Below are 14,733 nucleotides of genomic sequence, written 5' to 3'. Positions count from 1 at the left end.
TTTTAAAATTCAGTATTTACTTTGCTTTCCATTTGATAAGGATGCTTGTTTTTATTAGGCTGGTAGATAAAACCTTTAGGGAGCATATATAAATGTAGTAGAGTACTGAACAAAAATGTCAAAACATGTCTCCTGGGTTTTTTAAGCTAATTCTTTCAAAATAAAAAGCACTTTGCACATATGGTTCTCATTGAAAAACATGGCTTTGAAGGAGGAAACCTACTGTTATTGCTGCTTTTAGATTTCTCTGTAAACTATTTATTGCCAAAAGTAAAATAGGACCCTGGTGATATGAAAATGACACTAGCTGAAAAAAGGTATAAGCCTTTGGACAACAGCCGAGTACAGAAATTGATCAGAGTAATAGCTGAATATAGGTCTGAATTTCAAAAGATTGACTAGTAAGGAACATTGAATATGAGTAGTGTTTGACTTTACTTACCAGGTTAGAAAAAAATTCTGACAAAGATCTAATTTTGTATTCAGATAGCTGTGTACTACATGGAAATAAATTTTAAAGATGTGGTCGCACTGGATTAGTTTGAGTCAGGTTACATAACGCGTAAGTTCATCTGGGTAACTCTAAAGAATATAAATTGGCTACAACTGAACTACTGAGAAGTGTTTCAGTTTTAACCTTAAGTTCCTCATACAGAGGAGAACTTTAGATAGTGAAGAATTATATATAAACAGAAAAAAGAAGAATAAACCTGCATGATTCTCTAGGCTTTAAATAATATATGACCTTTGTAATGAGCATAGCTGGTTGTGGGGCGCTTCTGTTCAAGGCCTTATTTTCTTGAGTACATTTGTTTCTAAAACCATTAGAAGGACACATCAGGGAATAGCATTTTATCGGGTTGATAGGCAAACTTACCTGTTTTTTTCTTGTAATTTAGTTATCTCGTTGGTCTGATCTGAAATCTGTCTTTCTAGTTTGTTTGTTGAAAGAGAGTGTTCCAAAAGCTGAAGTTCAAGTCTGGTTGTCTGGTTTAATACCTAAATAAAATGTATAAAAATATTTGAAAATTAAGATACTTCTTTTAAATAAATTGTAATTTATTTACGTTGTGAAATCATGCAAATCTCTACTTAAGCCTATAACTAAAAATAAATAAATAAATAAGTATTTTGAACACCTAATTTGGGCACAAATGCCCATAGAATTAGAATGAAGAAGGATACACAGAGTTGCACTGATTTTGTTGTTAAGCTACCATGTATCTATCATTGGGAATATTTCAGTAGTACACTATGTTTCTAATCAGTGGCTGAAACTTGCTGTGTACTTTAGTTTTGCTGTAATGCTTTACCCTCTGATATTCTTATTTCATTACTGGAACTATCATGGTGGCTGTTCAGGGAATAAGTTGAGTTGTTTTCTCAGTCTGGTGTAGAAAGTAAGTACTTTGCTTATCTCTCACTGGTTGAAATCTTGGCCCAGTCCTGAAATCACTAGATAGTTCACTCTAAGCTACTTTCATTAATCCCAAATTATATTTTAAAGTGTTAATCATCTAAACCACACTTTGGTTATTTCACTCCTTGAATTTTAATGTTACCTTTTCTCTACATATATTGTTTACTATCTTTAAATGAAGAAATGCAGATATTGGAAAACATGGAAGATACTTTTTGGTTTGTATCAGATTGCATTACTTTGAGGCATGTTTTCTAGAAATATTTTCTCATTGTTTTAGAGCAGCTTTTTTTAATTCAGCAGAATTTGGCTTTCCTTGGCAGGAAGAATTGATTACTCATGTCCTTCATGTTAAACAGTCATTCAGGACATGATTTCACACTTAAGTGTAATTGAAAACTATTGCCAAAAGCAAGTGTCCTTGAGAGAGCAATTGTTTGGCTAATTTCCTTATGTTGTTAATTAAGCCCTTAACCCAGTCACCAGTAATTTCAAGCAGAGAAGGAAAGTTACAGTGATGATTTTCTTCCTCTAAGCAGAAAATAATAGAGTAATTTCCATGAAGACGTTACTGTCAACGAATAAGTACATTCTCCTAACATCTGCAAAATAATAGGCTCCTGAATAATGCAGTCAGAAAGTTGAATTCAGTACGCCCGACAGCTATGAACTATCAGTTTATCAAGGAGTTCAGAAAGCCTTGGTTTAGGTTAAAATATGTTATGTAATTCATTAGGTGAATTCTACACACAGTAAAATGTCTAACAAGGAAAGATAAATCCTTTTTTTTTTTTTTTTAAATAATTTAGAGACTAATATGTACAGTAGACAAGTTTACTTCTGTGTGAATTTGCTTCTCTCTCACTTGTCTAGTAGACTCCTCTTAATTCCTTTTTCTTGATTCATCTCCGATTTGTTTATTTATCCCTCTGTTAAATGACAATAATACAATGCATTGTGCTGGAAATGAACTGTTATCCCACTTACAGTATATGTGAAAACATTCATTTAAAAAAACCCATACAAAAGAAAATTGAAATGTAAAAAAAACAATTAGCCTGATAAATGGAAGAAAGGCAGGTTGAGGGAACTCTCTTTTTTCTGGTTGTGAAAGGTGAATTATCAACAAAGATATACAATGAGGGTTGTATAAAAGCACACTAGTACCCAACTGATGCTTGGATATAGTATAGTAGTTTACAGTTTATAGTAGTAGTAAAGTACATTATCTTTAAAGATGAATGGAACAATTGTCTTGCTAGACACACTACAAATCCTCCTGTAATGGAAGTTTTTCAAGTGACAACAGTGGGCTTGAGATGGAACTATGTATTACCAAATACTAATGTTTCTTTAAGCTGGATAGAGCTGTTGATTATAATGATTGACGTCTAATTGTTGAACTGCATAGTGTAACACTAAACTGTGTTAAATGTATAGTTGTGGGTGTTTGGGAAGCAGAAGCATTTTTAGTTTGAAATTCATTACTTACTTGTGCTTCAACATCTGTTAATTTGCGAGTCTGTTCAGCTGTTTGATTTAGTAAGTTTGTGCCTATTTCAATCATTACTGCAGTCTGGTTCTGCACTGCAGTTTGCTGGATCTCTACCATTTCTTTCTTCATACTGTCTTGGATGTAATTCTCAAGCTACATGGGAAAGGAAAGAGAGAAGAAGATAGTTGCATTCTTTAAATGTTGGAGGGGGTTAGTACAGTAAGGCTACTGGCTGCCTTGCTAAACAAATTTGTTCCTTGTCTGTTACACATTTATGTGAAGTTTCCTTATGTTAAGCTCTGTGAGAGGAAGGGCAAATATGACAAGGAATGTGTGGCCACCCATTTTCTAAAGGCAGGAACAGAGATTTGAAGGAGGTAGGTAGAAGGCACAGTGGTGAGAATGCTTGCAGGCACTTGGAAGCTTCCCTGCCTTAGTGCTCCCACCACTGCAACCATCAGAGGAGCTTCACCAGCTTTGGCATCGATGGGAATGTTTTAGAAGACAAAAGCTTAAGAGTTTAGTCATCTTCCTGTATGTAGACTTAAATATTTTCAAAAGCATTTTTCATCACATGATTAGAAGTCAGAGAAGAGGTCAGATGTCATTTAACACTGTTCTGTGCGCATGTTTATCAGAGAGCATTTCAAATAAAGAAACAAAACAGTAGGAAAACCTATAAATACTTTTAAATGCTTAATATTTAGGAATGCAAAAACTGGTTTAAATACTTGATTCTGAAGTCATTTCTGTGTCTAAATTAATAAGGCTTTTTTGGTAGTCATTTTATAACAGAGTACACTGCTTTGAGATTCAGATCTGGCACAAGCTTTGACCCACACCTACTATACTGCTGCATAAATAATTGTGGATATTAAACTTTATTCTTCAAGGTTGGTTCCTTGTTAACTAGAGAGAGATCAAAACAGTAATCCGAGCAAAGTCATCTCTGCAAATGGGATTACAGAACTCCATGACTTCTTTGAAAATGTTATCACTGAGTTATTCCAAAACACACTACTAGAAAATGAGTTAATTCTGGGCTTAAAGGTAAGGTAAACATTTTACGGTAGGCTCAGGCAATTGCCCAGTTAAAACACACAGCTGTAAGGTTGCTCTGATTACAGTACGCAAAACCCATGATTACAATTTAAGGCATCTGGTGGTTCTGTTTGCCAGATTTTTACACCCCTTCTCACTGTGCTTGCAACCTTAGAAAGCAGTTTTCTTTGTACATACAGATCTGAATTTTCGTAATTTATCTTATTTGAATATCTGTAAGTATAAGCCTATCTCCCAGTATCTAACCTCTTTCAAATAGTATCTCATTCATGTGATGTATTCTAAATCATTGAAGTATTCTCTTGACTCCAGTTTAACAATTTGTCACCACATCTGTTTCTGAACTTAAAAATATTAAATAAGTAATTTAGGGAATACGGTATTTGTGCTTACTTGAAAGCATGAAAAGCATCAAAAGGGATTTATTTTAAGATTTAAAGCCAGTTTTATGATCTGGCTCATTTATTCTAATTTAGAGCAACATGCACATCAAAATGATGCTGACCTATAAAGTGACTTTGGAGCTTCTTGTGGGTTTTTTTTCCCCTGAAAAACCTACAGACCATGATTACATAAATCCCTTCTGTTTTTTCCTCCACATTTACTAATCCTTTCCCACTTTCATGCAATCTCTGCATGTACACATCATAAAATCTCTTTTCCTGACCTGAACCAAGATACACTCATCCCTCTTTGCTTATATGTTCCTCTCTCTTCATCATACAGTGGAAAACTGTAGAAAGTAGGCTTTTGTACTACTACATTTCATCATTTTTTAGGGGCAGGTGCTTACTTTCATTTTTCTTCGAAGACAAATAAAAGAATTATTTTGATCCAGAATGCCTCTTATCTCGCACTGACCTTAGCAAGAGCACAACACGTTCCCATTGCCTACTCTCAGAAAGCAAGGCCCTTGGATTTCCCTGAGAGGGAGGTGGAAGAACCTTTTCAATACAGGCTCCAGTTAAGGCAGCCAAGGCTAAGATTCATCAACCACACTGAGGATTAGGAGCTATTTTGCAAGACTGCAGTTCTTTGTGGCACATTTCTTTGTAGAATACTATTCATCAGCTCCTACCAAGGCGCCTCCTTCCTTTGTAAGAAGTAGCACACTCAAAATTTCTGAAGGGGAGAGAATATCATGGGTCATTTGCAAGAGGGAATGGCACAGGAATAAAATGCTTCAGTCCCCATCCATGAGTTCAGAAGCTTGACACCTTGGTCTGAACAGCATGTCTGTCTTCTCCCATATTTTGCTCAAATTTGGAAGGTGCAGCAGGGATTATTTGCCAGATTTCTCCTAGCCACATGGCTAGTTATGGAAAGACAACTTTTAATCTCTTTTTAGTTCAATTAATAGCTGGCATATAAGACTTTTGTTGATATATGTCAACCCAGATTACATGATGGTTATTCTGAACAAAGTAATTGTCAAAAAATAGTCAAAAAGCTGACTATTAGTGATTCATCTTTCAGAAATGCTGCTTTTAAGGGAGCAAGTCAATCAATAAATCGTATCTTAAGGAAATTGCAGGGAAGAAGTAAAGATGTATTAATACATTCAGATTTGAAAGAAGGAATAGACAGTTAATAGCATTTCAGTAATTCTTCATGGGATTTTTTTCATGAAACATTCTATTTTTTGTGTAAGACTGGCTGGCATGTATTCTTCAAGAAAGTAAATATAAAAATGAAAACAGATGGGAAAAAACGTCTCAAAGTAGGCTTAAATAGCAAAAACAGCTGGGAAATTTGAAGATAATTTCATCATTAATGTTTGTGATATAGTTATGGTAATGCATTTTTAGAGAGACAAAATTCTCTAAGGTCATCAATTTGGGGCTGTCATTCTTTATTACTTAAAATCATATAAAATCATAAAATTTGATGAAAATACTTTAGCGACATTACCAAAAGAACAGATCAATCATATTGGAGCACATTCCAAAACACTGCTCTTATAGCCAAGATTGTCTTTTTTTAAGTAAGTTTTAAACTGGCAAGAAAGAAAAGACAACGTGGAGTATGCGTTAAAAGAAATTTGTTTTCTAACCATTGGTGGAGATAGTATTAATCCGTTATGAAAGGTTGCCAGTACTTATTTAAATGAAGAGTCTTCCTGATTTCTATTGTATAGTGTCCATATTACAGAACAATTTTCCAAAGAATCAATAACTTAATTGTGCATTTTGTACACACTTTATCATTCTTTCATTTAAAGTTATAAATGAGGTCTTGCTTTTGTTCTTTATTGCCAAATGGGTTAGTACTAATTAAACAGTCATGTTCCTGGCAGCATTTACAACTATCTGAATACATACATCCCTTCTTTGCCAAATGCTGCCTTGTATAAATGGTACAAATAGTACTGGCTGCTAGTTTTATTTTAGCGAATTTGTCATTTATTGGAGCAGTCTTTCCAAATAAAGTTTGGTGGGTTTCTTAATGTTTATATTTCTGATTCTTTCAACTGTAACATTTCTTTTCTAACAGCGGTATGTTAATCATGAATTTCTACATAGTGCTGTGTCCCCTAGAAGAAGTAGGTAGGTGGCTGGAGCTGCATGATCCTTTGTATCCAAGGATACACCATCCAACCCCTGAGATCATCAGAATCTATCAAGACCTTTTTTCTTTGAATCAGATATGGATTGCTAAACTAAGCAATTCATCACTTTTGGGGAAATCATCTATAAGTTTGAGAAAATTCCAAAAGCGCTGGTTTTAGACTTTTTCTTGTCAACTAAAATCTGAAGATAATCCTTATTCTTACAACAAAGCATCCATTCTAAAACTGTACCTGATAGGAGAAGTAGCAAAGAGGTCAAAGTTTATCTGCAGTCATATCTCTATAGCCCTGTATTTAGATCAGCAGATTCATTGCACGAAAAATGTCATTAGCTCCATAAACTCAGCAACTGCTGTGTATGATTTACTGTATGAAGCTCAGCTGCATTTAGGTTGTTCTTCTAACAGTTGGTTGCTGGATAAATGGAAAGGTCATACACCTCCATGCTCCAGCCATGTGTTCCTGCTCCCTTCCTTGCACCAGCTCTCACAATATTTTGGGACTTTTGACCTCAAAGAAAAGAAGGGGCAATGTCCTGTCAAGTTTGTGGATTGTAGATCTGTCCTAGATGTCAAAACTATTTCTAAGATAACTGTGGCTGTCAATAGTGTAGAAAAGTTATTGTAAGTAACATGGTTTAAAATTATATGCTAGAGTTTTAAATACAGACTTTGCCCAATATTTGCCCAAGGATATCAGTGTATATGAGGGTCATTATCTCCCTCTGATTGCACTGATAACTGATTGTTCTCCTGCCATTAATTTGAAGTTTTAGGCCCTTGATATTCTTGGCATTGGCCATCTGATAAATATGGAATAATTTAACTAAAACCAGCTTTCTTCATATTTTGAATGAGGAAACCCAAAGAATATGCATTAAGTTTCCATGAGAAACAGCTATTTCTATATGGACTTTGATTGTGCATAGTAATTAATTTACAAAGTAGTTCAAAAGAACTTGCAGAAGTATTGAACAGGTTATATTGCAACACATATTGCAGCACATATTGCATGCTTAGTCATCTAAGGTAGATACAGAGAAAATTGCAGGTATAATGACATGTCTGTAGTCTTTTTCCTCTTATTTTTGTTCTGAATTTTCAAAAGTGGAGTAGATCCTGTAGAAAACCTAACAGAAAATACAACATTTACAACTAGGCACTTTTAAATCTGCATTGAAGCTACAGTATTTGACATATTAAGCCGTCAAAAGCTTTTTTAGTTACTACTCTTGCATCCCTACTGAAAATGTCCTGTGCTTTATTCAAAATATCTTTGTGAATTTAAACCAAAGGCATTTAATCAGCCCTTCCAATACCTGTAGTCATCATCCTGACATTTTGTTCCCTAAGATTTGTGTTTATACACAAAGATGAGCAAGATGGAAAATGAACTTAAGCATCCATAATCAGTTTCACTTAGTTCCAGTGACAGGGCAGAATATGAAAACCGCTGATGAGTCTCATTAGTTCTTTTTCTGAATACTTTTTCAGAGTACAGATGAGACCTTCCTATTTCTCATACTCCAGATGTTTTCAGTTATCTTTAACCCAGTAATGCTTGGTCTTTGATGCCTTGCCCTTGTTTCAGAGTGGCAGTGTTCTTTGGACTGTGGCTGCATCTGGTTTCTTCGGGAGTCACCTGAAGTAGAATTTAGCCCATAATTTGAAACTTGTGCCAATGTGCTATTGTCTCATTGTAGAAGGTCATTCATATATGCCACAGAATCCTTAAATTTCTTATTCACAGATACATTTTTGTATATAAAGATGGAAAATACAGTTTTGTCAAGGACTATTTAAACAGACTTCACTTACAATTAAAAAACTAAATTTGTAAACTGGGGGTTTTTGTAGTATAATTGAAGTCTGGGTTTCTTGGGGTGAGCCTCTTTCTGGATCCTACTGAACATGGATAATAGTGAAACGTAATGTAGTCTTTATAAAAAGAAGAAAACACTTTTACAATTTCATCACAGCAGTTCATATAGGCCATATGAAGTATTTTACCAATGTATATATGCCATGCTGCTTAATGTGCATGTATGTAATGAAGGGAGCATCATACTGCTTGGTTCTCCATCTGTGCTTATATTTGTATTCCCACATCACTGCAATGTATTTGTGTTATGAAGACAAAATACTGCAGACAATTTTGTTCCTTTTAAAATAGCTTTTCATACTTCTTTTCACCATCTATCAATGTTGCTACTGCTTAAAGTTAGAATAAAAATGGAAGAATCACTATCCCATCTAAGATCCATTTATCTTGTCAGGGAACACATTTTAAGGGCATTGCATCAATCCCCAGCAATCATATCTTAAGCTATTTTAAATTCGCTTTTAATAAAATAATGCATTTCTCTATGTTTTCTGAAAGCCAGTTATCAATTTTAGTAGCTTGTAACTTTTGGAAAAAATTAGTACTCTGCAGAAGAAAAAAACAATTGTGTCTGGAAAAGAGACATTTTAAATTGCCTTTTTTTCTTCTTTTCTTCTCCTGGGGCTTGAAGTCCCAATGGACTATGTGTTGTTTCTCAAGGGAGGGGAAAAAATCTTTTGGGAATGTATATGGGAATGCTTGAGATGTCTCTACGCTATTAGCTTCTTACATGCCCCATCAAGCATATCTGCCTGTCCAGACCTCCAGCTAAGATTTTTCTCTTATCTCATTTTCCTGTCAGCAAACAAAAGGTGAAAGTAACACCATAAATGAGTACTAGCTCAGACTGAGCCGTGATTTATTGGAAAATATTCAAGTTAAAATTGTGTAATAAAATACTAAAGGTTTAAATGCTAACTCTTAAAATAGTAAATAGAGACTTTAAATTATATGCAGGATTTGGTTCAGTTAATGCCACTTGTGCACTAAATAAAAGCTTACCAACTTATTCTCATGTCTGACTACATGTCATTTAGATGAAGCTGTATGTTATGCTTTTATAATTAACGCTTTCTAGCAGAAGGAAAAAATTCCCCCCTTCATTGGAAATAATCTACTTGAATAAAAAACGTTTTATTAATATAACATGAAACTAAATGCATGAAATGCCTTCATTGTTTGCGCAAATATTTAGGAAGAATGACTTTCATTCTGTGTTCTTGACTGAAAGCATTTTGTACCTAATACTAAAAGTTATTACAGCACGATCATACTTTCTACTGTACGTTTTGAACTACAAAAGTTATAATCCAAATGATGACCTAGAAAAAGCAAAAGAGGGCATAACAAAAGGCAAGACACGTTGAGAGCTGAAACTATCCCAAAGGCTATCTTAGAGTTGAGCTCCCACTATTCCAGTCACTGAGCTTGTTTTGTACATACGGTATTGCACTACTGCTTTCCTAACTGCACATGCGTTTTCACGTGGTTTATCACTTGAAGGATGACATAGGTTCTTTATACTATATGTAATGCACATGCTTTTTATGGTGCTTTTTTTCTTTTTGAGATTTAAATAAAATTGCAAATGAAAAATATTCTTGAGATTTCAAAAAAAAAATCTTAATTGAAACTTAGTCAATCTTACAAACCTTTTAATAGTGTGAATTTCTGTATGGGTGAGGAAATAATTTTATATCAAAATTTAACAACAGTATCTTCAGAACTCAAATCAATTATTTGGTGATTAATCATTCTCATTAAAAGTTAAGGATGTTCATTAAGGCAGTAATCTAAGATACTGAATCACTGTTTTTCAGGATCACAGCTAAGTGGTATTTCTCTTAGAAATCAGGGAAGGAATTCATAAAGTTCCCATTAGTCTAAAAATAAAGAATAAATAAATAAATAGTGTGAGTCATGAATGGCATTTTGCCGAAATTCAGTAGCACTGAAGCCAGGAAGACAAGAAGCCAGTGATGCTTCTGCCATTCACTGAAATGAATATAAATATTCGTCATGTGCAACAAGCCACCAAAATTCAAAACTAGGATTCCTTCTTTATGAACAGTGTAAGAAATACTGCTAATCAATATTTAATTTTTAAATACTAGTTTATAGCGTAGGTCTATAATTTCACAAATTGAATATTCAAACTTTTTGGAGAAAAGCCTACACATTTTCAGTCCTATTTTGTACTTGCATGCTACCATCAGGGAATCAGGACTTTACCAGACTGGTATAAAGATGAGATTCTGTCCTAAAAAGCCCACATTTGCTATTCCAGATCTAAAGTAATCCTTTCCCATTTGTATATTTTCTTCCATTCCACTGAGCAATAGGCAGCTGAAATAAACTTACTATCAGGTAAGCTGGTGGGAGAACTTAGGACATTTTTCATGAAAGACACTGGCTATGTAGCCTTATAAACTTTACAAAATTTTTAGTGAATTTGTATCTGTCACAGATTTTTCTTAATATAAAACCATTTCTCTCTTTTATCTCTACTTACAAGTATTTCTTATGAATTCCTCTTTTAATGGGAGAGCCTGTTTAGAGACTAGCTCATGATGTGGTGGGGCAATTTTTTGAGAAAATATGAAGCAAATTCCTCTTTTCAAATATGTTATTGGGGAAGTGAAAAGGAGCGAGGCATTCACAGTTCATTCTCAGCACTGCTTTCTAGGGAAGCAGTCATCTTGCATTCCACTTCCAACCAGACGGAAGAATGATTCGGAGTTCAAGGATCAAACTAGTTAGGAAGCTGTGGAACACAATTAGTCCCTTTTGTAAGCTATAAAACTGGGTGTCTCCTGTTTAAAAGCTGTGTTCGCAGAGCATCTTTCAGCATGAAAAATCATTACTTTAAAAAAAACTTCACAGATAAAGGAAACTGAAAGCATTTTGAGTAGTTCTTAAACTTTGCAACATACTGGCTTCTAAATATAGCTTGTGGAGCTTTTGTAAGATTTTTTTCTTGAAGGAGAAGTATCGATGATGCTACCAAGAGAGAACCAGTCATCTGAGCTGAAGACCTGCCAGTTTTTAGTTGCTCAAGCCTTTGAGACAGTACACATCAGCTGCTGATTTAGTTTTTGAAGAACTAAATTTCTTTATGAAGAACTCATGCACTGATATTCCTGTACATCTGGGAGGGGAAAAAATAAATAAGTAATTTTGTAAGTAAGTGCTGCAGTTCTTTTTTTTAAGACATGCTACACCTTACTCTCCACCACTGACATGCTAGATGGGCAGGGGAGATGGTGTCTGAAAAGCTCCTACATGTTCATCAGCATTCTGAAAATTCCTTGCTTGCCAGACCAGACCTGTTAGAGAACTTCGCTGAGGTTTCCAAAACCCTGGGTGGGGGAAGCAGGACCCATCAAAATGGACTTGACTGTAACTACGCAAAGTGCTAAGGGCTGCCTTAAGTGAGGGAAACTGGAAGTCACCTCTGCTTAGTTAAAAAACTGATCATCTTGATATGTTCTTGTCGGATACTATTTATTTCCCTTTTCTATTCCATAGCACAGGTAAGAGTCTTTAAGGCAAAAGCTTCTGAGGAGTAGATAAAATATTGTCCCTTATTATGAAGATAAAAACTTGAAAGATAAAACAGGAAGCTACTGTGTTAAGAGTGGACAAACACAAATATTTGGAAATAAGATCAGCACATATAGGCAGCATATTGCAGAAACAAAATGTACTGTGTGATGCAGGGGAAAAAAAAACGTAATCCTGAACACATTTTTGCTTCAACAGCTAGGATTATCCATCTAAAAGCAGGCAGTTCAGTTTGTTGGAACAAAAGCAACAAGGAAAGTCTTTCTATCCATTGCTTCCAAAAGTTCCTCATTGTTTCTGGTCCCCCACTGAGTATTTAGGCAGTGGTGCAAAGTCACCTCTTGAGCTGAGTTCCATTCACTGCTTCTGAAGCCAGGCAGCTGCCAGTTGGTGCCCTTCTATGAAGACCAGAACCTGGAGCCAGATCCTCTCAAAACAAATGATGCTATTTGCACTGATTATAATAGGAGAGGAGGAACTCTCAGCAAAAATGGCTGAGAACCAAATATATGCACTATAGGATGGGTATTTTATGGGAGGAAACTGTCCCTATCTGTCATCTGATGGGATGGGCCACTGAAGAGGGAGACTTTTAAATGCACTTTCCAGAAACTCCCTTGGATGCAAGACTGCTCTCAAGATGAGTAACGATATCTAGCAATGGGGAAAGAACAGCGTCATTGATCCTGGATGCAGCTAGCAAGAAAAAGAAGCTATCTGTCTTAATACCCAGGAGTGTGTAAGTGAGGGTTAAAAAGAAATTTAACAATGAGGACAAAAGAATCCAGAACTGAAAATCCTGAATGACAAAGGATGTAGGGAAGAGGGAGTTCAGGCTGTCCAGCCAGGAAGCTGAATGGTCTTAATAAAGGGAAAGAAGGGAAGGGAAAGAAAGAAAGAAAAAAAAAAAAAAAAAAAAAAAAAAAAAAAAAAAAAAAAAAATGAAAAAAAAGAAAAAAACCTGAATCTGTATGAGCACAATTTTTATAATGGATGCGTCAGGGATAGGAATTCATAAAGCCAATGAGCTGCAAAAGGGGGCTGGAAGACTGATGTTAAAGCCAGCTCAGAGAAAGAATTGTCTGGTTGGCCTGAAGGTTAAAAAACATTGTGAAGTTGGAAGGAAATTCACTGAGGAAAATGATGAGTGCAAAGGACTTGACTGTATGAGACTCTTGGGAACTGTTACTCCCAGATGGACTTGAGAGGGACAAGAAAAGGAAAATGTGATTCCTTTCATTTCATGCATTTCCTTGTGATTAAAATTATCATTCTTTTTTCTGTTCCAATAGCATCCTTACTAGTTAGAGGTAGTCCACATGAAGTAACTACACAAAGTTAAGTAAGTAAGCCTTAAACCACGTGTGATGTGTGATTTACTGGTTTACTCCATTATTCATTTCAAATGGTGTTTAAAGAAAAAAATTTTCACCTTTTGAGCCAAATGATTTTTTAGATACATCAGATGAAATCTCAGTTTCACTAAGAAGTCAGTAGGAAGTTTTCTTCAGGCTTAGAGTGGAGCTAGGTTTTTGTATGTTGTCCTCACAGCCTTTTAATAAAGTTTACCATAACAAAGAAGCTGAACTCAAGACATGGATAAGTTTTCTCTAGATGCAAATCAAATAAACTTACGTGTCAGGGGAAAAAAAAATAGGGTATTATTAGCTATATTTAAACTTTCTTCCATAGCTGGTAAACTGTAGTTGTCAGAATCCTTGTTTGTACGTGGTAAGATTTCAACAGGGTCAGATTGTTTATATTTGTTGCAGTTTAGATTCTTTCTAAGGGTTTGGTTATTATTCTTGGGGTTTACCTTCTAGTTATTTGAACTTTCTTTCATCATGTCAGAGCAGTTTTAAGAAAACATTCCCAGTAAGGCTCTAGTAGCAGTTACAACGGGTTTTTTTAATTTACTATTACTTTATAGGCAATCATTGTATCTGACAGAAAATCTTGGCATCAGGATGGGAGTTTAACATAAGTGAAAACATAGGGATAGTTAACATGGTCAAAGTTCAGACCTCATGCGAGGAAGCTTAGTTTAATTTAAGTCAATTCCTTAGAAGCAGAAAAATACAAGATTTTGTCTGGTTTTACTTATTCACTTAGGCTGTCTTTTGCCTACTTTATGCATTTTTTTAAAGTTGTATTAAGAAACTGGAATTGGTGTTGCCTTTGAATAGCTAAATTATCCTGTTTATAGAAAAGCTTTATGAAAAGAAAAGCAAAAACGGGGAAATTGTTTCATTAACTCTTCACCAGGGAATTTTCTTGGACATTGAACTGTCTGAATGGACAGGATATTTGTTAATGCAATAGGAAAATATGGCAAGAGTGTTTTCCATTGCTACATATGTATTTCAGTCTTGATCTGCAGATTTTAATGCTTGAATGTTGACTTTTTGCACAGCTGAGATTGTCAGTTGACAGCTGATACCATGGAAGAGTGATGCTACTGCTTCTTGACTGACTGGCACATTCTCCTTAAGGGGATGGTTTATATTTTACTTTGAAACTGTGGGTTTGAACTAGTATCTTGCAGGTGGTTACACCTTGCAAATGGAAAATGGAGGGTGGAATTTCTGCACAGTATATAATGTAGTTCAAAGAAAAGGACCTAAAGGAAGTATATGAAGTGTCTCAGTAGGATGTCTACAAGTTCTGTGGAGGAAGACAAAACTAAAATGATTTTTAGTGGCCAGCTATCAAAATTAAACCTCTCAGCTTACCCCAGTACTT

The 14,733-nt window shown here is 35.1% G+C and overlaps 2 protein-coding genes across 9 annotated transcripts in view; one reads left to right on the top strand and one right to left on the bottom strand.

The window, feature by feature from the left end:
• MCPH1 (microcephalin 1) overlaps positions 1-14,733 on the top strand; it is a 124,323-nt gene that overhangs the window by 63,416 nt on the left and 46,174 nt on the right. The gene's annotated exons all lie outside the window — the stretch shown is intronic.
• ANGPT2 (angiopoietin 2) overlaps positions 1-14,733 on the bottom strand; it is a 39,610-nt gene that overhangs the window by 15,876 nt on the left and 9,001 nt on the right. Inside the window, exons 2-3 of one of the 2 annotated variants that reach the window (XM_030490853.2) lie at positions 2,913-3,068; positions 878-999 (exon numbers count right to left, since the gene is read on the bottom strand). In XM_030490853.2, the coding sequence (XP_030346713.1) occupies positions 878-999; positions 2,913-3,068 (278 nt within the window). The remainder of the gene's footprint in view (positions 1-877; positions 1,000-2,912; positions 3,069-14,733) is intronic. The other variant, XM_030490854.2, reaches the window with a different exon arrangement.

Source organism: Strigops habroptila, chromosome 6 (assembly GCF_004027225.2).
Source record: "Strigops habroptila isolate Jane chromosome 6, bStrHab1.2.pri, whole genome shotgun sequence".
In the NCBI taxonomy this organism is placed as follows: domain Eukaryota; kingdom Metazoa; phylum Chordata; class Aves; order Psittaciformes; family Psittacidae; genus Strigops; species Strigops habroptila.
The sequence above is the reverse complement of the archived record's forward strand: the minus strand, read 5'-3'. Positions and strand labels throughout refer to the sequence as shown.